Source organism: Oratosquilla oratoria, chromosome 26 (assembly GCF_046742065.1).
Source record: "Oratosquilla oratoria isolate Oo_2021 chromosome 26, ASM4674206v1, whole genome shotgun sequence".
NCBI lineage: Eukaryota > Metazoa > Arthropoda > Malacostraca > Stomatopoda > Squillidae > Oratosquilla > Oratosquilla oratoria.
The window spans coordinates 4961832-4986174 of NC_134802.1; the positions used below are offsets into that span (position 1 = coordinate 4961832).

General features: G+C 37.8%; 2 protein-coding genes and 1 pseudogene across 5 annotated transcripts in view; 2 read left to right on the plus strand and 1 right to left on the minus strand.

Moving 5' to 3' along the window:
- LOC143039179 (uncharacterized) overlaps nt 1-24343 on the plus strand; it is a 387022-nt gene that overhangs the window by 9427 nt on the left and 353252 nt on the right. The gene's annotated exons all lie outside the window — the stretch shown is intronic.
- LOC143039178 (uncharacterized) overlaps nt 14422-24343 on the minus strand; it is a 42777-nt gene continuing 32855 nt past the window's right edge. Inside the window, exons 1-3 of one of the 3 annotated variants that reach the window (XM_076209033.1) lie at nt 16061-16432; nt 15710-15769; nt 14463-14970 (exon numbers count right to left, since the gene is read on the minus strand). In XM_076209033.1, coding sequence (XP_076065148.1) covers nt 14705-14970; nt 15710-15769; nt 16061-16079 — 345 coding nt within the window. In that variant the 5' untranslated portion in view covers nt 16080-16432 and the 3' untranslated portion in view covers nt 14463-14704. Of the gene's footprint in view, nt 14971-15709; nt 15770-16060; nt 16433-24343 lie in introns of those variants that run through there. The other 2 variants (XM_076209035.1, XR_012967625.1) reach the window with 2 other exon arrangements.
- LOC143039238 (uncharacterized) lies at nt 20523-22475 on the plus strand (annotated as a pseudogene).

Here is a 24343-nt window from a genome sequence, read left to right on the forward strand (position 1 = left end):
CAAGTTCATTTATAACATACAAATTTGCCTCAGCCAACTTATCGTACAGGACGTCATAACTTCAGGAGATTTATGTTAAACGAATATTGGTCTGTCATAAAACCCGTCATTACTCCGCATTGTCGTTAACTGAGTAGGTCGTTAAACAAGGAGTGGTTGTACTCTCATTTTTCTTCCGTGCAGCAAATCCTTCCTCCATTCCAGTAGTTTACCTTGTACCCCTCCCATGGTTTTCAGTTTTCATGATAGTTTTCTATGTGGCACTTTATCAAAACCTTTTTGTAGATCTAGGAAAGCACAATCAGCCCATCTGCCCCTATCCTGTATTATATCTAGTAGTCTTTAGTAAAAGCAAATCAGATTTGTGGTACATGATCTTCCCTGTCTGAATCCAAACTATCTTGGGTTTAGTATGTTGTTCTCTTCCAGTTTTATCCATCTATTTTTGATCATTTTTTCACAAATTTTTGCTACAATACTTGTAAGGGAAACAAGTCTGTAATTTATTGTGTCTTCCTTGTCACTTCCTTTACATATTGATACAGTGTTGGCTTTTTTCAATCCTCTGGTATTTTTCCTCCCTTAAGCAAACAACTTATTATGTAGTATATTTTGCCAACTGATTCTTCTTTACACTCCTTTAGTATCTAGTTTGCAGTTCTATCTGGGCCATGCAATTTCCTGACATCAAGGCTTATTTGATCCATTATTTTAGCTCATGTTACTATTATTTCCCCCATAGGGGAGGATTTCACTTCTAGCCCTTCATCCTAGTGCCATACTTTTTCTCTAGTGAAAACTGATTTGAAATGTTTACTCATGACCTTAGCCATTTCTATATCTTCAGTGTATTCCATGTTCCCTTGGCATAGTTTCTCTATTTCATTCTTGTTTTTCAGTTTACCATTCACATATCTGTAGAATAGTTTTGGTTGATCCTTACATTTTTCTATCATGTCTTTTTCATAATTTCTATTTTCTTCCTTGCGTATTTTTACATATTCATTCCTTTCATTGATACAGTAGACCCTTGATATAACAGACGATATGGGGACGGGGGTTTGTCATTGTATTATCCGATGATCTGTTATAACCAAGGGTCTGTTATTTCCGATGGAAGTACCAGACAGATCTGTTTTATCCTGAAGTTTGTCCATTATTAGAAATTACAGTAGACCCTCAATATAATGGACAATATGAGGACAGGTGTCTGTTTTTATAACTAAAGATCTGCTATAACCAAGGATCCCTTGCTATAACAGATGAAAATCCGTTATAGCGAGGGTTTGTCCGGCCAGATTTTTTGTCCATTATATCTGATATCCAGGATATCAAGCAGGGTTGCGGAGTCGGATGGTATAAGGTCCGACTCTGACTCCTTTGATTCCTCCTACTCCGACTCCTTTGATTCCTCCGACTCCCGACTCCTTAACTCCTTGACCCCTGTGTGGAAATCTATTCTGCAGATCCATATACCAGCCTCCCACACCTATTCAGCAAGCATTTTATAAATAATTTTTTATGTATATTTTTTATGTGGAACATTCACTTGTATGATAAATATACTCACATATACACTCAACCAGCTTTATATATATATGCACACAAGCACATATATTCATATAAACATATATATATTAAATATGTAATGGTATTATTTATGCTCATGATCATCTACCAGCTTATGAGCACTTTCAAATCTGTCATGGCAGAGTTGCCACTTCAAGTTATATATTTTCTTTTTCCTTTGTGCCCCTCCCCTCACTCCCCCCGAAAAATCATCTGTTATTTCATTTGTCCAATCTCATAAACCTTCTATCACAATATTAGGAAAAATGTGACGAATCATGATGAGGAAAGGTTAATGGAGGATGCCCTACCTAGTACTTACTGCAGAATTAATTTCACCATGTTATCATAAAAACCAGGAATCAGTTCAGGAAAGAGAGACAACCTTCCCCTGTGCACACTGTTCATACCTGCTGTTGTTCCTCCCCTTTTCAGTCATCACCAAATGCTGTGACATATAGGTACTCCTCGTTTAACGACCTACTCGGTTAACGACAACTCGGAGTAACGATGGGCTTTATGACGTCGTTTAACGTAAATCTCCCGAAGTTACGACGTCGTGTACGATAATTAAGTTGGCTGAGGCAAATTTGTATGATGTTATAAATGAACTTGTGCGGTGGATATTAGCTGTGAGGTAAAGTGTTCTGAAACTTAGGTCTACATTACCATCCTGCAAGCTGCAAAAACTACCTGGGGTGTATACCGGTAGTGGTAAATTTTTAGTTTCGACCATGGGCGCAATATAACGATAGAAAATTAATTATTAATTTTGTAAATTATAATGTATCAACGTAATATGCAATTTTGTGAGTGGAAATGAAAAAAAAAATGCTAAAACAGATTTCGTAAATAACGAAGTCATGTCGGACGAATGGTACACCATGTTTGTTATGATAGATGCCGATGTCGAAGAAATGAAAGGATGAATTAATTTGTCTAACCTAAACTAAACTAACCTAACCTGTGTTTAATAAATCATTACCTGCAAATTAAATGTCATCCTGCTTGTCCTCGTTGTCGTCGTCGTGAGAGACGTTGGCAGACGACAAGATGGCGTCCCGAGCCTATGCTACCGACTTCATTCATTGGCATATTTTCTTGTAGCAAGGTATTTTTTACTTTCATTTCCACCCACAAAATTGCATATTATGTTGATACATTTTAATATATAAAATTAATAATTTTCTATTGCTATATTGCGCCCATGGTCGAAACTAAAAAAATACCCCGGTATTCAATATGGAATGTTAGCATACGCGGATTTGGTCATATACGGTAATTTTAGGAACCTAACCACTGTAAATAAACAGTAAATAAAGCTTTAATGTACTGTATAAAAAGAGGGAAATACACAAAAATAAAGATACATGTATTGCTGGACATTGTACATACAGTACATGTACGTATATGTATACACTTTCGCTTAACGACCAATTCGGTTAACGACGGCGCGCTGGTCCCAATTGTCGTCGTTAAAGGAGGAGTACCTGTATGCTCTAATGTCATTCCTATCTGGCCTCTGAGACTGGTCAAAGTTTATCTCAGGGCATTATCCCAGCATGACATAGCTCCTACAAAACAGTAAACCACACAAAAACACTTCCATTGACTTTTACATACATGAAGATGTACGTGCATAGTGCATACGTAGTGGATATATACTATTGTCTACACTGTCATGTACGTGTGTACATGATGGAGTTCTAGATGTTAACATAATTTTAATTAATTAGACTATCAACAAAGTTAAAGTAGCTAGTTTAAATTATTTAAAGATAAAAATCATCTCTGTTTTTGACAGTTGACAAATTATTCAGGAATTTGAATTAATAGTTATATTTATTGAGTATTTATTAAAAATAGAAATACATTCCACTGGCTATAACTCCCATAGTATAGAATGAATGAAACATTAATACAAACTACATTCTGGAAACTTCTATAAATGGTATATATCCTGTAAATAGCTATAAAACTATTCTATACTGGATGGTTATTAAATTTTCTCAACACAAAACATATCAAATTTTTTAGATTTTTTAAACTTGGAATAATGAGACCTACTGCTTTCTATTTGCACGATAGCAACAAATTATTTCACAGTGCACATCTATAGACAGTATTTTACAGCTATTGTTGGCTTGCCAATTACTGTAATGGTAAAAATGTAGACGAAGCTTTCAAGAATATAACAAAATATATGTACTGTACCTTGAATACACCCGTATTATTAAGTTAATAACTAGGTTAAAAATTCAATCTATAAAAATTTCTTATAATAAAATATCTTATATGTTCCTTGAATATACCAGTATTATTATGTTAATAACGAGGTTAAAGCTCAAATCTATACAAATTTCTTATTTGTAAACATTAGAAAATAGGCTTTATTCATAATTATATAATTTATAGACTAAATTAAAATTTGCAAAAAAAAAAAAAAAATAGTAGTATGAACATTATATAAGTAGGGTAAACTGATATCTTAATGTGGTGAAAATGGTTAGACTAGCCTATGAGAAATATAGGTTAGAGTCCTAGACTCCCCTATGAATAGAGGCAGCCTATAGTCTAGGAAAAACAAATGCGACCCTACAATTTATGGTAAAAAGAAAGGTAAATGTGGATTATAAGGTTATTTTGGGATTATCTTTTTTTTTTTTTTTTTTTAAATAAAAAATGAAAATAAAAATAAAACTAAGAATAATTAAAAAATAAAGCAAAATAATTTTTTTTTAATTGCTTTTTTTTTTTTTTTTTTTTTAAGAACCCGATAATCAACATGTACCAAAAGAAATAGGTTTTATCTGTGTGTATATATATATAAAAGACTAGTAAAAGAGGTATGGAAGGCAGATGTGGAGGGAGTGAACATGAGGGGACGTCCTAGGATGAGGTGGATGGATGGGGTGAAGGGGGCTTTGGGGAAGAGGGGAATGTCTGTTGAGGAAGGAAGGGAGAGGACGGAAGACAGAGGTGAGTGGAGAATGGTTGTATATGGATGATGATGTGATTGCATGAGGAGGAATGGGCGGGGGGGTGGGGTAGTATGTGTGAGTAAATTTTGACGCAGCCCGAAGGGATTTCTCCCCGTCCTCTCCTTATATGCAAGGGGGGACGGAGAGGGGGGGTCGCCGATTAAATGAAGCGGCCTTGCTGTGGATGTGCTGTGTCTTGCGACACTGCTTCTGACCCAGGGCGGTGGGCAGGGTGCAGGGATGACCCGTCATCCAGGAGGTGCTCAGATGAGAGGGAGGGTGGGAGGGGTGTGGAGTGTATTTAGGGATGAAATGGGTGGGAGTGTTTTTATGCCTTTCCCTTTTTGGCTACCTCCCTTGAAAGGGGGAAAAAGCCTTGGTATATGTATGTATGTATATATGTGTGTGTATATATATATATATATATATATATATATATATATATATATACACACATATATACATACTAGGGAAAAAAATATTTATTTTTTCCAGAGCCATTTTTCATTTTTTTTTTCTAAATTTCACCAGAGCCATTTTGATACTTCCAGAGCCATGTTTTTGCAGGTTCCTTCAAACTCTTGGAAGGTTAACTCATTACGCATGTACATCTGATCCCAAATAATCCCCAATAAATAAATACTCATATGCATGATTTTTTTTTTTTTTTTTTTTTAACAAATCAGCCTTTAATTTTGGGGAGAGGGGGATGGGTGAAACTGATCGGCAGATACAGCGCCTCTGGTTCCACTGGCAGTGGTTGGGGGTGGAAATGCATGACAAGCCTTGCAATACACCGTTCCATCACTGCCCCGATCCACTTAAAGCCAATCTAGGTTCCACGAGCGTATAGTAGATTTATGCTTTACTGGTTTTCGTTTTCCACCAATTTGACTGATTTTTTCATGGCTTAATTCTTATTATATAATGAGTAAGTACAGTAAAAATCATCAACATTTTCACCACCCCTTGTCACCACTGTCACCACCACTGTCGGTCCTCGACCATTACACGTATATTTGACTTGTAATACCACTCGTCTCGAGGCCCCTTGCCTTCGTTACGTGAGTTTCACTAAATATTCAAGTTCCTCTTAAGCAGTAGGCCCAATGCCTTGTATTTCCTGTAGTCTCACTATTTTCTAGGCCCCGTGCCTAGTTCTCTCGTCCTTTGGGTTAATAAAAGGGTGGTGAATTTTCTTTCTTCTTTCACTGTAATTTCACCGTCTTGTTACACTCAGGATCTCTTTCTCTCGTCTCTCTACATCGTCTGACGAGATCCCGTATCCTACGCTAAGCTACCTTCGTCTGACGTCACTAATTTTTCTAATCCAATCTCCTATGACCTCTGAAATAAATGTCACTCCTTATGGGCGTGACTTTGAATTCATGCACCAATAGTTTTTTTCTCCTTCTCCACCTTGCACCAACCCGGAAAGCCATTGCAATGCCACTAGCAATATCGTTTACCTCAGCATTAGTCAAACGAAGCTAACCTGCGCTTACAGAGTTTTGATTACATCATCGATTATAAAACAGTCACCACCGTCGGTGTGTTTACATAGACATAACGTCACCTCAATGTTATCAAACAGCAGGCGAGCAGGCGTCGAGTCTAATTGTTGAGTCATCATTCTAATGCCCTAGCTCATTTCCATTCGTACAACTACCGGCCTCTTACAGGGCTCGGCAGCTACCCTTGGTCGTCCCGACCAATTTCTTATTTCCCTCTTACAGGCTCGCTAATATATTTCTAGAATAAGCTAATCTACCCTTGCGTAATTGTTAAGCTACCCTCCAAAATACATCATTCATGCAATAAATTGGGAATAATACATAAACATAATACTTATAAATGTGAATAACATGCATGTCAATATATATAAGGTATTGAATTAAGCGGTTACATGGTTGATTTGCTTTGACAGAGCCAACCTCCGGAATACAACAAAGGCAATCAGTGCTGCCACTAACACTGGAAGTAAGGGTATGATAAGGATTGGTAGTATATGTAAATCATTTGAGGGAGATCTTGACAATGGTCTTCTCTTAATTTTCAAGGGAGGAGAGTTTTCAGGCAATGTGAAGTTGAAGGTTGAAATGTAGGTGTCATCGGTTAAATGCATTGTATTAAGGGTATTAGAAATGGTGGAAATAGTGTCTGCATGCAATTCGCAGTTATCTTGAATAGAGACAAGACCTTCAACCAAATCCAATTTAGGACTCAACCCGGGACAATTTATTGATACCTTGGTCTTGTTAGGGAAAAACAGGTAATGAGATCCTTGTATGTTACAATGAGGGATCTGGTCTACCAAAATTCGTTGGTAATGACAATTGTTCATAACAGACACATTCCTAACCAGAGAATTCATGCGAAGCTTCTCGGAACACAAAAGAGATCATGCTTTCTCTTAGATTGTCTACAGAAAGGATGTAATTGATTAGAAAATTCACTATGAGCACTAACTTTCAATTTTGAATGGTTTATCATCTTTTCAAAGATAATAGCAATTAATTTGCAAAACACTCTAATCTAGAGTTTGAGTGTCTCTTCTTGTTCAATATTCAGTTTTTTTTTCAACACACTTCATTTTCAAAGACAGTCTTATTACTTTAAAACGGTCACAATACTCATGTGTGTACTCAGATGAGAGGTCCTTAAGTCCTTAAGGTTCCATGTCTGACCACAGCAGATCCTAGGTTTTAGGTTTCCATGTATCTGCTTGACACCAAGTTCCAGTTGTTTAGGTCTCCCATCCCAAATACATACAAATGGTCAATACTATCTGTAAAATACATCAAGATTAATGTTCAACTCTTGAAAAATATCATTATAATATTCTCCATATTCTCCAGGGTTATTAATATTTATGCACAAAGTATTACTATAATCATCTTCATAGATCTGCAAGCTAATTTTCCTTATGTCATCTAAATGTCCTATCAATTCTTCTCTTGATTCTAAATGTTTAAGTTTAAACTTGTTTCCACCTGCAGAATCAATTACCCTATATGGACCAGTGTACCTTGGTGAAAGTTTATTATTGGGTGAGGTTAGTTTGACCATTACTAATTCTCCAATTTTCAGTTCTAGTTTATGAGCTATTTTGTGTTGTTCCTTCATCTCTTGTGAATACACCTGCATATGTTTCCTAACTCTTTGGTGAATACTTTGAAGAGTATTTATCCTATTGGATATATAATCATCCATATTATATATGGGTTTTTGCTCTGCAGTCAACATTTCATATGGCAGAGTTTTGTCCTCCCCAAAAATTATAAAATGAGGTGTATCACCAGTTGCTACATTAATTTGATTGTTCAGGGTACACTTAACACAAGGAATCCAAGTATCCCAAGTTACACTATGAGGACTTATTAGGGTTCTAAGACATATAATTATCTTTTTGTTTAACCTTTCTACTACTCCATTACTTTGGGGATGGTTAACGAGTATATTGACTTTCTTGATGTGGAATACATTACATAGATTTTCCAAGATTTTGTTATTAAATTCAGTCCCATTATCTGAAACTAAGATGTTAGGTGTAGTAAAATTACAGATTAACTGATCATAGATTACGGAAGCAATAGTTTCAGCTTTCTTATTGATTATGGGTTGCAATATACAAAATCTTGAAAAATAATCAATAGCAACAAATAGGTATTTAAAGCCGTTCTCGGACATTGGTAATTCCAATGTATCCATGTGAACTCTTTCCCAAGGTTTCTGTGGAATGGGATAGGTGAGTATAGGAGCAGGTTTTGGTGTATTTCCCTTCACCTTTACACATTTTACACACTTTTCTATATAATCATATATAGTTTTCTTCATTCCTGGCCAAAGGTATTTAAGTTGTGCTCGTCTATAAGTTTTATCCTTTCCAGGATGTGAACTACAATCACTATCATGAAGTAACTTCAATATCTCATTTACCAGAGTTTGTGGTATAACCAACTGATTTACTTGACCTCTAGAAATATCTTTCCCATTTACAAATGTTTTCCTATACAATATTCCATTAATCAAATGAAATTCCTCTATCTTATACCCCTTTGGTAGCTTTGGAGGATCTCCTCTTGGGTTCATCAAATGCTTGATCATTGAATCACATGTCTCATCATCTCTCTGTTCTCTTATTAGCATTTCTTCATCTAAAGTTACTAATTCTTCTATACTACAAACAAAATTAATCATCCCAGTCCCAGTCATTGGTTGACTAATGTTTCTAGAAAGTGAATCTGCTACATTCCTTCTACCCGGAATATATTCAAATTGAACCTCATAGCACTGAAGTATCGCAAACCATCTAGCAAGTCTGCCTCTAAGATTCTTATGCTTAAATAAGTTCTGAATAGCTGTGTGATCAGTCCAGACTCTGATGGGATACCCTAGTATCATATCCCTAAAACTTTCTAAAGAATAAGTCATTGCTAAAGTTTTTCTTTATGTTATAGATTAGTTTCTCTCTGCACTGTTAGAAAGTCTAGATGTCTAAGCTATTGGTTTAAAGTTCCATTTCTCTCTTGCATTATTATGCCTCCTAATCCTATGTCAGACGCATCAGTACAAAGAATGAACTCTTTATCATAGTTGGGAAAAATTAAAATAGGTGAACTCGTGAGTTTATCTTTCAACTTGTCAAAAGCTTGCTGTTGCGCAGGTCCCCACGTGAACTTTGAGTCCTTTCTTAACAATGAACTTTAGTGGATTAGCAATGTCAGCATAACTTTGAATGAATTTTCTATAATATCCTGTTAATCCCAAAAAGCTCCTAACCTTGTCTACATTGGTCGGAACTGGAAAATTCTTGACAGCGTCAACCTTTGAATTTACTGTACTCGGTCCGTATCTGTCTATCTTATGTCCTAAGTAAATGACACTGTCTTGCAAGAACTTACATTTTTCAAGTTTTACTTTTAACCCAGCTTCTCCTAGTCTTGAGAATATCAAATCTAATTTTTTAAAGTGCTCCACTGCAGTCTGAGAAACTATTAAAATGTCATCTAGAAATACACTGGCAGTGTTTCCTAACAATCCATCTAGAATAGTATTCATTAATCTCATGTAAGTTAATGGACTATTACATAACCCAAATGGCATTCTCTTGAACTCATAATGTCCTGTTGTAGTAGAAAATGCTGTGAACTCTCTTGAATCTTCATGCAATTCTATTTGCCAAAAAGCTGATTTGATATCTATAGTACTAAAATATCTATTCTCAGTTCCCAAACTTCTCAAAATGTCACCGATAATGGGTAATGGTAACCTGTCACGAATGGTGTGCTTATTCAATTCCCTGTAATCAATAACTGGTCGCATAGTCCCATCAGACTTTGGTACTAAGATCAACGGAAAATTCCACTCACTTTTACTATGTTCAATAATATCCTGTGATAACATTTCAGTGATGAGTTTATCTACTACAGCTAATTTAGAGTGAGGAACTCTGTAGGCTGGTATGTAGATAGGTTGTGTTCCTGGTTTTAACTTAATGTGATGTTTTAAAACAGTTGTTTTGCCTAAGGCGTCCCCCGGCAAAGCAATTGCTTTTTTATGTTTCATAAGCAAAGCAAATAAAGCTTCATCCAACTCAGGGCAATTAGTTGATTGTAATAATTCTTTATATCTATTTCTTAAGTCTATGCCTTCTTGAACTGAACAAATTGATGAAGTTGGTAATTCTATCTCCTCACTATTCTCATTTAAAATCTTAATAGGTTTAGTACACACCTGAATACATCCTATTTGTGTACCTTTCTTTAAAATCATCTTTTTATTTATAGTATTAATTACTAATACTTCTACTCTGTTCTTATTTGTCTTATAAATCCCTGAGTCCCACTTCAATCCTTTAATTTTAACTGATTCTGGGACTGTAATTACTTCAGAGTCTACATTGATTCCTTTCAAACACACTTCAACCTTATTAATTGACATGGGATGTAACAATGTCGACCTTGTCAATCCGCAATCTGCAATTCTCAAGGCATCTGTGGTTGATAATTTAGTAATCTCTGGGATTTCCTGAACTTCTGAGTTGGGTTCACAAATTGTTTTACTTTCTGTAGGGTTGGACCGCTCGGTCACGCTATCTAAGATAGAAATGTTATCTAAGGATTCATTGATTCCTGTCACTGGTCTTAAGTCTGGTTGATTTAAGAATGGGATTAACTGTGACTTCACTAAAATTCCTAAGTCAGCAGGACAAATTACCATGTTTTCTTTTCTCATAGTTGCAAATCCTATCAATAAATCTCCTGGAAAAACAGACTCTTCTACCACTATCACTGGTATGTACAATTGTTCATTTGTATATAAGGCAACTTCTAGCTCAACCTTACCTAATGTTTTTAACTGATTTCCAGTTACACCTTGCAATGAGTAACGGATTGGTTCCAACATTTTCACTCCTGGGTTCAACTGGTTTAAAACTTTACTAGTAATTACATTAACTACAGACCCTGTATCAATAAAAATTTGAATAGGCTTATTGAACACTTTACCTGCAATGAGAGGTCCTACAGAAGTTTTACCAACAGTAATTATCAGTTTGTCAGTTTCTTTCATCTCTCTTGCATTCCCATACTTAACACAATACCGCCTATCGGTATATATATATGGGGAGGTCTGAAATTGTTTATTCTGTGTCTGGGGGTTTTCCTCTTAGCCCTGGGGGTACCCGAAAATTCCGGCACTCATGAGTTCTATGTCCGATTTTATTATGATAAATACAGAATGGAGGGTTCCTACATTGATACTCATTGTGTCCTTCGTATTTGCAATTTCTGCAAATAATCCCATAAAAACATTCTTGTGCTTTGTGTCCCCATGCATTACAATTAAAACATAGGATTCTGGTATCCCTATCCCTAGATGGACTTCTAGCATGCCGCCTATGTCCTACTTCTGTTTTCTTAAACTCTCTAGAGTTCCTATATTGGCTTTGTTGATTTATAGGCATTACATATGGGTTTATAGTTCTGGTCTCACTGTATCCTTGAAGAAGATAATCTCCTAAACTTATATTTGATTTTAGATCCTTGTACAGCCTTTCTGCTGTTAAGTCATCAGAATTCTTTGCCAATAAGCTAAATGTAATCAATTTGATTACCTGTGAGATTTTCATCTCACTAGATCTTTCTATCCAGTCTGAATCTTTCAAGATAGAATTCATGTCTTTTGACCATCTATCTAATCTAGCTAAGTACTCTGTGTCAGTTTCACTTGTCCTAACTTCCTTAATCATTTTTACCAATGATCTAATAGGATCCTGATCACATTTGGACATGAAATGTTTGAGAAAGGCCGTTTTGTAATTATCATATTGATTAATTTCTTCCATTTGCTGGAAGTTAATGACAAACCTGGCCCTTCCATGCTCTGGATCTATATTCTCCTTGAGAATCTCAATCTTACGATTCTCATTGGTAATGTTTTTACTCACTATAAGAGTGTCTATTAAATTTAGAAATTTGTTTACACCATATGTGTTAGACTCTCCTGTGAATTTTGGAATATTTGTATTTGATGTGTGAATTTCGTGTCTCAACACGTTACAATTCTGAGAGGTACTCATACTTATTACTAATACCTTGCTTTAGCCTGGCTGCTTGCGATGTCGCTTCGTGATGTCAATATCTTGATGTCTTCTACGGTCTTGTCATTCGTCAACGACGTTCCTCAGCTCCATCACACACTCTGCCTTGAAGACCGCCTTGTAGATGATGATCACCTTGAAGAATGCTTGTTCCCATCGTAGCAGTTACTCGAAGTTGTAGATTTCTCTCGTAGTCGTCCTTGGAACCAATACACTCTTGATTTTGGTTGTCTTGTTCCCGTAGACTTCATCGCAGCACCAGTTCTTCGTTCACCAGTTTATCTAGCACCACTTCTCTTCGGAGGTGTTTAACACTCAGTTCGTCGCACCGCTGTTCACCACTTTCACCTCCCCTTGTCACCACTGTCGGTCCTCGACCATTACACTTATATTTGACTTGTAATACCACTCGTCTCGAGGCCCCTTGCCTTCGTTACGTGAGTTTCACTAAATATTCAAGTTCCTCTTAAGCAGTAGGCCCATTGCCTTGTATTTCCTGTAGTCTCACTATTTTCTAGGCCCCGTGCCTAGTTCTCTCGTCCTTTTGGGTTAATAAAAGGGTGGTGAATTTTCTTTCTTCTTTCACTGTAATTTCACCGTCTTGTTACACTCAGGATCTCTTTCTCTCGTCTCTCTACATCGTCTCTAGATCGTCTCTCTAGATCGTCTGACGAGATCCCGTATCCTACGCTAAGCTACCTTCGTCTGACGTCACTAATTTTTCTAATCCAATCTCCTATGACCTCTGAAATAAATGTCACTCCTTATGGGCGTGACTTTGAATTCATGCACCAATAGTTTTTTTCTCCTTTTCCACCTTGCACCAATCCGGAAAGCCATTGCAATGCCACTAGCAATATCGTTTACCTCAGCATTAGTCAAACGAAGCTAACCTGCGCTTACAGAGTTTTGATTACATCATCGATTATAAAACAGTCACCACCGTCGGTGTGTTTACATAGACATAACGTCACCTCAATGTTATCAAACAGCAGGCGAGCAGGCGTCGAGTCTAATTGTTGAGTCATCATTCTAATGCCCTAGCTCATTTCCATTCGTACAACTACCGGCCTCTTACAACATATTTTAATTATAAGTACTTTAAATACTGAAAAACTAAAGTATAAGTATATCACAGTAGTGACGACGCACAGACGACACCATCATATAATTTGATTTTTTGCACCTTTGGCGGTTTCTTCATATGAAACCTCACTGCTGGGGGTCTTCAGGGTATCTAAATCATTGGAAAGATGTCTATTTTCCAGCAGTGGGCGCCTTCTCTTTCCTCATCAGATTCCCCTCACCAATCTATGTTGGTAGGGCACCCCCTCCAGCATCATATGATGTCCCTTCTTCTCTCTTCTTCCTGTATAGCCTTGATCTTTTTCCTCTTGCTTTCTTCTTTGGATTTAATCTTCCTCTTTGAATTGTTTAGTCTAATGTTGTCCTTTACCTCTGTCACTGTCACAGAGGTGCAGGTGAGGGCAGTGGTGGAGTGAGAGGTGGTGAGGTCTTGGCTAGTCGTCTTTGACTGCTTGGCATCTTTAACTGCTGTTTTTTGTCATTGTGGATGTTCTTTTGTTCTTTTTGCTACCCATGATGACTGTACTAAAGAGTAATATGTACTAGCTAAAGTAATAGATTGCAATGAGAGCTCATGAGACATGCGCACTTTTCCTTTCAGAGCTAGCCGGTAACTGACGCTTAGCTTCGCTCAAAGTTGGCAAAACTTCTCCCTCCACCTTCCTCCCTTCCCCTCCACCATCATACTGGCAATTGAAGCACTGGGCGAGTGTAAATTCAATCAAATTTCAATGTTATTCGATGCGCCTGAAGGTCCTAAATGGCACGCCTCTGTCTAGTGTGGGTTGCGCCTTTAACTCTGTCCCTTTAAACCTCACCAAGACCTTTAAATTGCGCGCGGCTGGAAAATGATTTGTCGGGATTTATTTCTAAATGGTATACGAACATTTTGAACACAGTTTTGAAAAATGCCATATCTTGACCAAATTCACCCCCCCAGGTGTCGCGTACCCCCTTAAGAGAAATTATTTGTAAGCCACTTCCAGATATTCAGGCAAACGATTAGAATGCTCCCACAATATGTGAGGTAAATTATATACCTGCAGCTCTAGTCTTAAATAATTATTTGCAGCAAAATTCCACCCAAAATGGTTGATATGGAAGATATTGATTATAGAAGAATAGTTACAAGGGCATGGTGTAACAGTGTAGGCAATGGTTGGGAAGAGTTTCAAGCTCCAGGCTGAGTCCTGCACAAGAAGCTAGAGCTGTTCATGATATGTTTTACATCTTCAACAATGAAGGAAAAATTACTGGTTGTCAGACATTAGCCATATACTGTACATAAGGTTAAAGGAATAGTTGGAACTAGGTAAAAGAAACTTTATTTTTATTCTTTGGTTCCTCTTGCACCTTCCCTAAAAATGCTATAAGATGCATTGCTAATTCTACATGCTGACTTTCAGGATACATCCTGAAAGCATTTTGCACCATAATGCCACATGCATATAGTATGTCTGTTCACTTACAATTTCAAGATTGACAGTGTGTCATAAAGTACAGAGGATATCTTTGGGTTGGATACCCTCTTCCTTTTACATGTCCCAGCTTGAACTTCAGATGTACTAGGCAAATAGTTTTCTTTGGTAGGTAATGGAGGTGGAATAACTGTAGGTGCAGGGGGAAACATGCTTCCAACCCTGGGTTGTGGAGATGACACACAGAAGATCTCATTGTCACAATCAAGTAACCCTGTATGCATCATTACTGGGTATTTGAATGCAACTCTGCCTGAAAATAAAAAAACAAAATATATTAGTTGACATATATACAGCTAATGCTTCCAAATACAGAGATACCTTACATGTTACTCCACATATACTCCTCAGCCACCTTACATGAACTGAGGTCTTGCCTGGCCAGTTCTTGTAACTAACCCATTAGTCGACAGCTTTGCATTGGGTAAGCAAGTGTGAACAAAGTGAAACTTAATTGATGAACTAATCAAAACTAAACCTTACCTGAGGCCCTGTGGAGCTCTAACCATGTGGGTCTCTAATCCAACAGTTAGGCTTGTGCAGTAATGAAACTGTTGTTAAACTCGTTTACCCAGGCAATGTCATAGCAAAAATGTTAATGTCAATCCATACTGGAACATGTAAGCTGTGTGACTGTTTTGTCGAGGTTAGATATACTCTCCTGTGGCATAACAGTATAGCTAGGAAGGAGTGATTCAAATAGCTTCCATTTTGGGGATGTAGACTCCAACAGGACCACTTTTAACATGCTTTATTTTGGCCAACTCTCAGCAAAATGATTCATTTAAAACATTAAATTTGTACATTACAGCATCTGCAACAAATTAGTTAAATTACCATATACTATTTGCTAATGTACATAATGATTACATCAATGTAAGATATAAAAGGGCAGCCCCACCCCCAAGGAATGCCTGATAGACAAATCCTAGCAGTCATAGAGGCACCTTCACCAATGGCTGCAATAATAATAAAAGTGCAAATGATTTTACCTATTTCACAAGCAAACAAAATTGGTCTAGCCACCAAACTTAACCTCATGGAGTGCCTACCTAAAAATAAAATAAAAACAAATGTATGAATAAAATACATAAATGAATAAAGTAATAGGTTGATAGGGTCCACAGTCAATAGGCCAAGAAAGGTTAAGTGGCTTATGGCTTATTAGAGTCCCAGTTAGGTTAGGTGAATATATCCTGATTAGGTGAAGTGGCCTGAGAGAAATATATATATATATATATAGGCATCAAATAAGATCTATTCTCGCAAAAATGAGTTTAAGTTATTTGAAGTCCAGGACCTAGTTCTTTGACTTAAGCCAAGTTAACACAACCTTTACATACCTGCATCAATTCCTTCCATATCAGGGAATTGTGCCTGCAACTCCTGAAATTCTCTTGTAGTGTTGTTTCTTTAATTATTTTTTTGGGTAGTCCTTGTCTTTTGTATCCCACAGAGCATAAATTGCATGCAGTCCTTTAGTTAAGTAAATCTCTGCTTCAATATTGCACTGTATAGGCATGGTAAATTTATTCTTATTAATCCACTATCTCTGTATTGGCTGAGCATGATGGGGACTCCATATTGTATGTTGCTAACTTTCAAGGTGAAAATAAATGTATACAACTTTTATTTGTAACAATAACATTGATAATTCATATGAAAAAATAATGAATTCTCCAAAATATTTAAATATATAAAGTCAGTTCTCTTTTTATCTGCCACTCGTAAAAATCCCTATTAAACACAATTTTATGAATTACTAAGTGGATGTCAATAAGTAGCCTAATTAAAACCTAAAGTGTATTGCCAGAAACTTATGCCAAACAAAATGCCTTTAGCAGTGATTACTCAGTTGAGCACACTGAGCTTAATGAAAACCATGTTTGGTTAAACAAAATGCACACAGAAAAGGATGGAATGTGCTGAGTTCATGCAAAACTTGCCCTTGTAATAGTCCCTTCACCCTCTTCCTTTATGGAAATATACAAGTTGCTAATGGAGATATTAGATATAATTGATGATGGGAAGGAGAATTTGTACATTACTCATGTAATGTAGACAGAGCTAAAGTTAGTAGCAAATAACTATCATCTCTAGACAATTGACAATTAGCTCCTTGTCAAGCTTGAGAGGACCCACAGAAGGTGCATCAAGTTTTTTGCTTCATATGTAGTGATTGATTGATTTACAGTTTATGGTCAGATGTCCTGATATCAAAGTTTGGGAGAAGATTTTAGCTTGTTGGTAATTTTTTTCTTAAGTTTGAGTGACATGATGGTTGCAGAAGTAGTCATTTATGTGAATAAACTGCTCCTCTCGAGAGTGTCAACCGTGAGTTCAGTACTTATAACGGTGTATCCCAGTCTCATAGATGCAATTCATATATAATCAGATATCTCTTATTCTGAGTATTTTGAACCCCGATGAATAAGTACTACAAATTAAGAGTAATGTTGGTAGTGTGGGTAAATTTTTAGAATTGTATACTACATGATATAGTACTAAAACAGTATGTGGTAGATTTTATATCAGCAAATCACAATTCTGCTGAGGGTTCGCAAACATATGAGATATGCTCCGCCCAGCCGGTCCGACAGTTGCTTACGCGCTGCCGTGCTGAATGGTCGTCAAGATTGTTTACTCTGTCGCACGTAGATTTCAACCGTATCCCTGCTTACTAGTGCTTGACCTGGCATTCGAGTGTTTATGACGCTCAATTTGCAATATAATAATAGCGTTTACGATGCTCATCTTATCATCTAATAAGAGTTTACGACACTCTCATTTTGAGTTTTAACGAAACTCACTAAATTATCAGGTAAATACGACAATGTGCATACAACTCCATCAGTCACAACCGCCATGTCGTCTTCCGACGAAACGCATACCCATACAAGCAGGAAGTCAGGCGCCTCCTCTCACGGAGGAGAAGCAAGCCAACATTCTTGCAAATACAAGCATAAATCAAGCAGGTCAAGCAACAGTACTTCCCATCGGGATAGAAATACTTGCGTTGGCGCTACGCATCGAAGTCTAGAAGACATGGCAATCCCCCCTCCCCCACCCCCTGACGGCTCCACGTCACATACTGGTTTCCAAGTACATGACGACTCCTCAGCCCCTTGGCACACAGTACTGCAAGCCATTGCTGAACTGAGGAGTGATATGGATCAACTAAAAGCGGAGAGGCGGCAAGATGTTTCGCAGAGGCCGGAAACCCACAACGATGCCAGACCGGGCACTAGTTCAACCAGGAAGGAAGCAGGGCCTGTTACGCCCTCTCCAGGTAACTTTTCGGGTTTTATCTCCGACGGAAGCAGCAGTGAAGAAGGTGAGTTGCATGAAGATTTCCCCATTGGCAGTATTTTGATGCAGTCAAAGGCTTTCGGCCCAGTTGAAGAAGTCTCCGGAGATGTTGCCAGACATGTGGCGGACATGGTCAATCAAATATTTGACCACGGCATGAGGGAGGACGAGAGTACCAAGAGGCCCGGTAATTGCCCTCCTTTATCCCCAGGTGAGTGCAATATGCAAATTTTGGAGGTGCTAAAACCGGACGCTAAAAAAGCAGACTTACGCATGAAGGAAGTCAATAAAGATATAACTAAGGCAGCTTCCATCATCATCAAGCCACTTTCGGTGCTTGACAAAGTGGCCCAGGATGAAGGTAACGCTGTGGTGGCCCATGAAGTGGGCATGATCAATGGTGCTCTGACACTGTTAGGTCATGCCAACTACCGTAACAACTTGGTTCGCCGTTTTAACATCAAACAGGAAATAAATCAAAAGTACTCACACCTATGCTCTGACAAAGTGCCCATATCACGCTTTCTGTTGGGGATGACCTCTCGCAATCCGCAAGACAAATCGAAGAGGCGGAAAAACCCAAAAGCAAAATCACAGCCAAATCCCCCTTTCCATCCTGGAAGCCAGGCGCATGGAAGTTTGGAAGTGGGAAGACAAGAACCCAGTTTAAAGGACACACAAGATTTCAACCCTATGGACAGTGGAGGCTAGGACTCAGGGGAGACCAGAGGCCTTACTATGCTCGGCAGGCCTTGGATTAAAAAAATTCCAAAGGCAGGGGACGCAGCACTCCCCGACAATAAACCAGGCAAGTACCAACTTTGTGGCAGGACCTTCACAGATTTGTGCATGAGTGGTAAAAAATCACTAGTGATTCATATACACTCATACCTCGATTTAACGGACCTCACTTTAACGGATTTCGGATGCAACGGACAAAATCTGTAGCTTCCGGATCGTCCGGAGCGACCGGATGCGGTCCGATGTTTCCGCAGTTGACCGCCAGATGACCTATGGTCGCTTTGTTTACAACTGTGCCAGAACACGTGGAGCTGTTTGGTCCGTGTTTTTCGACCTTTTTGGTCCTGTTTTGTGTGTTGTTTGTGAAATAATTAACAGTTTTTTTTAACCATGGCACCTGTACATCCTGTAGAAAAGAGGAAAAGAGTCAATTTAACAGTATCACAGAAGCTTGAGTTGATTAAAAAGTTGGAAAGTGGAGTGTCGGTGAAGCAGGTGTGTGATGAATATGGAGTAAAGAAACAAACTGTGTCTGGTATTCGTAAACAAAAGGAACAACTTACCCAATATTCGTTGAAGTATTCGTTTGATGAAAATTTTGGACTTGGTACTCTTGGGGTGAAAATTTTGGGCCAGATCCCAGGTATTTACACTAACAGATTGGATAGTGTGCTTAAGTAAAAGTACCGTACTGTATTCATTCCTCATTTTTTCGTAACATAATCGTTGAAATACAGTAGTATCGGAAACTGCGGACAATCGGGTATATTGGACCGGTGTTCCCCCCTTTTAGTCCGTTAAATCGAGGCATGAGTGTATTCTAGACATAGTCAAACATTGTCACCTGAATATTAATGTCAATGATATCGGTTACCTTTGTTTTGAGAATGTGGAATATAACTTTAGCCTGGCAGAACAAATGATACTATCACAAGAAATTTCGAAATTATTGGAGCTTAAAGTTTTAAAAGAAACAAAGAGAAGGGCAGATCAGATCATTTCCCCTGTATTTCTGAAGAAGAAAAAAGATGGAGATTATAGGATGGTACTCAATTTAGAAAAATTAAACAACCACATTCCCTATATCCATTTCAAAATGGAGAACTTTGAACAAGCTATCAGACTGATAAATGAAGGGGACTATATGGCATCTGTGGATCTTAAACATGCCTACTACTCTATTAGAATAGTGGAAGAACAGCAAAAATTCCTTTGTTTTCAATGGTATGGCAGAGTTTATCAGTTCACCTGTCTCCCAAATGGAATCTCAGAAGGACCCAGACTTTTTACCAAACTCATGAAACCTATCTTTGCTACTTTAAGAGAAAAAGGCTTTACCATCACCAGCTTTATTGATGACACTCTCATGTGCAGTGCTTCTCTTTCTGGATGCTATGATTGCATTAATTCTACCATTGAATTACTCATGAAAATGGACTTCTGTATTAACGTTGCGAAATCTGTGCTAGAACCCACTAAAAGTATCGAATACCTTGGCAATGTCATTGACTCGGACAAAATGATTGTTACCTTACCAATACGTAGGAAAGAAAGAATTCTACTTGGATGTAAACAACTAATAGCTAAAACTAGTGACAAAATCAGAGAAGTAGCCAGGGTGATAGGGCTTCTAGTTGCTGCCTTCCCAGCTGTGGAACTTGGAAAGTTACACTATCGTCACCTTGAATCGGCAAAGATTACAGCATTGCAAAGGAGTTATGGGAACTTGAGGATAAAATGTTGATCACCGACGAAATGAAAACTGACCTGACTTGGTGGATCAAACATGTTGAGACCCAACATAGGCGAATAATTCACCCAACTCCTGAAATTGTCTTATACTCAGATGCTTCAGACTTAGGTTGGGGTGGCTGCATAAATCATCAGTCAGTCAATGGAAGATGGACGACAGAGGAAAAGAAGCTTCATATTAATGCCCGGGAACTCATAGCTGTGCTCCTTACATTAAAATCTTTTGCAAATGAGGTCAGAGGAAAGCACATCAAAGTTTTCTGTGACAACACTACAGCAGTTAACTACATCAATGAAATGGGAGGCACTAAGTCGGTAGCATGTAACAATGTATCCTCTGATATTTGGAACTGGTGTCTAACCAATGATGCCTGGATCACATGTTCCTACATTCCCGGGAGTGATAATACTTTGGCTGATACAGCATCCAGGAACTTCAATGACAGACATGAATGGAAGTTGGATAAGAAAATTTTTAAGAAATTAAGCATCATTTTTAGCACACCCAACATTGATCTATTTGCATCTAGGTTGAACAAACAAGTGCCTCAGTTTTGCTCCTGGAGGCCAGACCCAGAATCAAATTATTGTGATGCATTCAACCTTAATTGGGCAACATTAGGTTTCATCTACATTTTCCCCCCTTTCTCCCTGATTGCTAGATGCCTGCAGAAGTTAAGAGCAGAAGGGGCCAGAGGTTGGATGATAGTTCCATTTTGGACATCACAGCCCTGGATGGGAGCACTACTCAGGCTGCTCATAGAAGATCCAAGAATCATAATGAGGAGAAAGAAAGTGCTGGTGTGGCCCCTGTCGACGGAAGAACATCCCATCATGTCCCATACCAGATTGATGGCCCGTCTACTTTCCGGGAAAGCCTGCGAGAATGAGGCATATCTGAAAAAGGTATGGACCTTATCTTGGCATCATGGAAACCTGGAGCTAGCAAACAATACAGATTACATATCAACAGGTGGGCACAATTTTGTCATAGACGGGACATCAATCCCACTACTCCCATTGTAACTGACGTCATAAACTTCTTAACAGAAACTTTCCACAGAGGTGTGGGTTACAACAGTATCAACACGGTGAGGGGGGCCCTATCCTTGCTGGGGATAGTTGTGGACGGATGCAGGGCAGACAACCATCCCCTAGTCATCAGGTTAATGAGGGGAGTTTTCAATCTGAGGCCTTCAATGCCTAGATATAAGGACACCTGGGATGTCAAACCTGTATTAACAAAACTGAAACAGTTGGAACCCTTACAGTCTCTCCCACTGAAAGAACTTACACTCAAACTAGTAATGCTGATGGCACTTACACAAGCTGCCAGAGTTCAGACCCTACACTTACTAGTACTCAAGAATATAAGCATAAAGGAAGAAGCTATTTCAGTCTGGTTAGGGGACAACATTAAACAGTGTCGCCCTGGATTTAACATTCAGTCTGTGAAGTTCTTTCTCTACACTAAGGATGAAAGTTTGTGTGTGTGCAGGACTTTGCGAGCATATCTGGAGAAAACGGAACACCTCCGAGACGAGACAGGGAAGAAGGATGGAAGACTCCTCATAAGCTTCATCAAACCGCACAAACCAGTATCAAGAGACACAATTGCAAGATGGATCAAGCATGAACTTACTATCTCTGGAATTGACTCTACCAAATACACAGCGAGCAGTGTCCGCTCGGCTGCTGCCTCTCAAGCTAGATCCATGTCCGTACCTATACGCCACATCATGTCCAAAGCTGGATGGTCAAGAGAATCAACCTTTGCCAAACACTACAACAAGGAAATTGTACAGGAGGGAGACCCATTCCAAGATGCAGTACTGGATTAGCTTGGGCACACTAAATTTGAAATGGAAGAATTATGGAACGGCCCCAACTTCACCTGCCTAAGAACTTCTGAGGCACGACACCCACATGTCTTCAAAACCTCATATGTTTGCGAACCCTCAGCAGAATTGTGATTTGCTGATATAAAATTACTGAAGTACATGAGACTTACCGAGGTTAGTTGAGATGTGCTTCTGGTTTTATGAAGCAAATCAATTCTGCTGAATGGTAAGCATTCATATGCCCTCCTCTCCTCCCCTTACATGTAACCAACTGGGAATCTCTTCATTGCAAAATAATCAAGTTCCAGGTTATCATGTGGGTGCTCGTATTATTCAAAGACTGTCGGACCGGCTGGGGAGCATATCTCATATGAATGCTTACCCTTCAGCAGAATTGATTTGCTTCATAAAACCAGAAGCACATCTCAACTAACCTACGGTAAGTCTCATGTACTTCAGTAATTATGATACATCAATGTAATATACATTTTTCTTGGCAGAGGTCAATAACAGAAAAGTTTACTAAAAGCGATATACAGGTAGTCGTCGACTTACGACCTATGCGACTTACGACTGATCGACTTTACGACCACGAGATAGTGCAATAATATTTAACATTTAATAGAGTAGTAGAATTGCAATGTTATGTCTGGCAGCGCAGAACAATTACTCCGCACGCCGCGAGACGCTAGTAAGATAGTTTTGGCAGGCTGCCGACAGCGTCAGCATCCCAGCCAGCTAAATAGTCTTTCAATTTTTTTTTTTTTGAAGTAAAATCTTTCCTAATTTTGCATTGCATTTTGTATTTTTGTATTTCTATATGTTTTGCAATTAATAAAATGTAACTATTTTTTTATGCCTAGGCTAGTTTGTCGATAACAGTATGTTTGGTACAGTACGTAAACGGAAAGAATGTGTTTTGAAATAAAAAAAATCCTAATTTTGCCTTGCATTTTGTATTTTTATATGTTTTGCAATTAATAAAATGTAACAGTAAAACTTTTTTATAACTAGTCTGTTGTCGATAACAATATGTTCGGTACAGCATTTTGTATTTTTTATGTTTTGCGATTAATAAAATGTAACAGTAAACTTTGTTTATGCCTAGTCTATTGTCGATAACAATATTTTTGGTACAATACGTAAACGAAAAGAATGTGTTTTGAAATAAAAAAGTCCGAATTTTGCCTTGCAATAATTTTATTGTAACCAACAAAAAAGTATATGTAGGTCAAAGATAACAGGACTCTATTCAGTATGCGTAGGCCTAGGCTATGTTTCCTAACGAAAATTATAAAAAAGTTAATGAATATTAAACAACGTAGCTCAAAGATAATAAGATTTTATTCAGTATGCATACGTTTCTTAAAGAAAGTCTGATGGTAAAATAATAAAAAGGTTAGAAAATACTCGTACAGTATTAGATATCATAGGTTAAAGATAATAGGATTTTATTCAGTATACTCATGCCTAGGCTACGTTTCCCAAAGAAAATCAGATAAAATTATAAAAAGGTTAAGAAATACTATACAACATAGTTCAAAGATGCTAAGGTTATTTCAGTATGCTAAATATAATATACAATATATATATATACAGTAACAAAAATATTTAAAGGGTAATATATACTGTATATATACAGGTAGTCGTCGACTTACGACCTATGCAACTTACGACTGATCGACTTTACGACCACGAGATAGTACAATAATATTTAACATTTAATAGAGTAATAGAATTGCAATGTTATGCCTGGCAGTGCAGTACAATTATTTTGCATGCCGCGAGACGCAAGTACGACAATTTTGGCAGGCTGCCGGCGGCATCAGCATTTCAGCCAGCTAAATATTCTTTCATTTTGGTTGTTTGAAGTAAAATGTTTCCTAATTTTGCATTGCATTTTGTACTTTTTATATATTTTGCAATTAATAAAATGTAACAGTAAAACTTTTTTTTATGCCTAGGCTAGTTTGTTGTCGATAA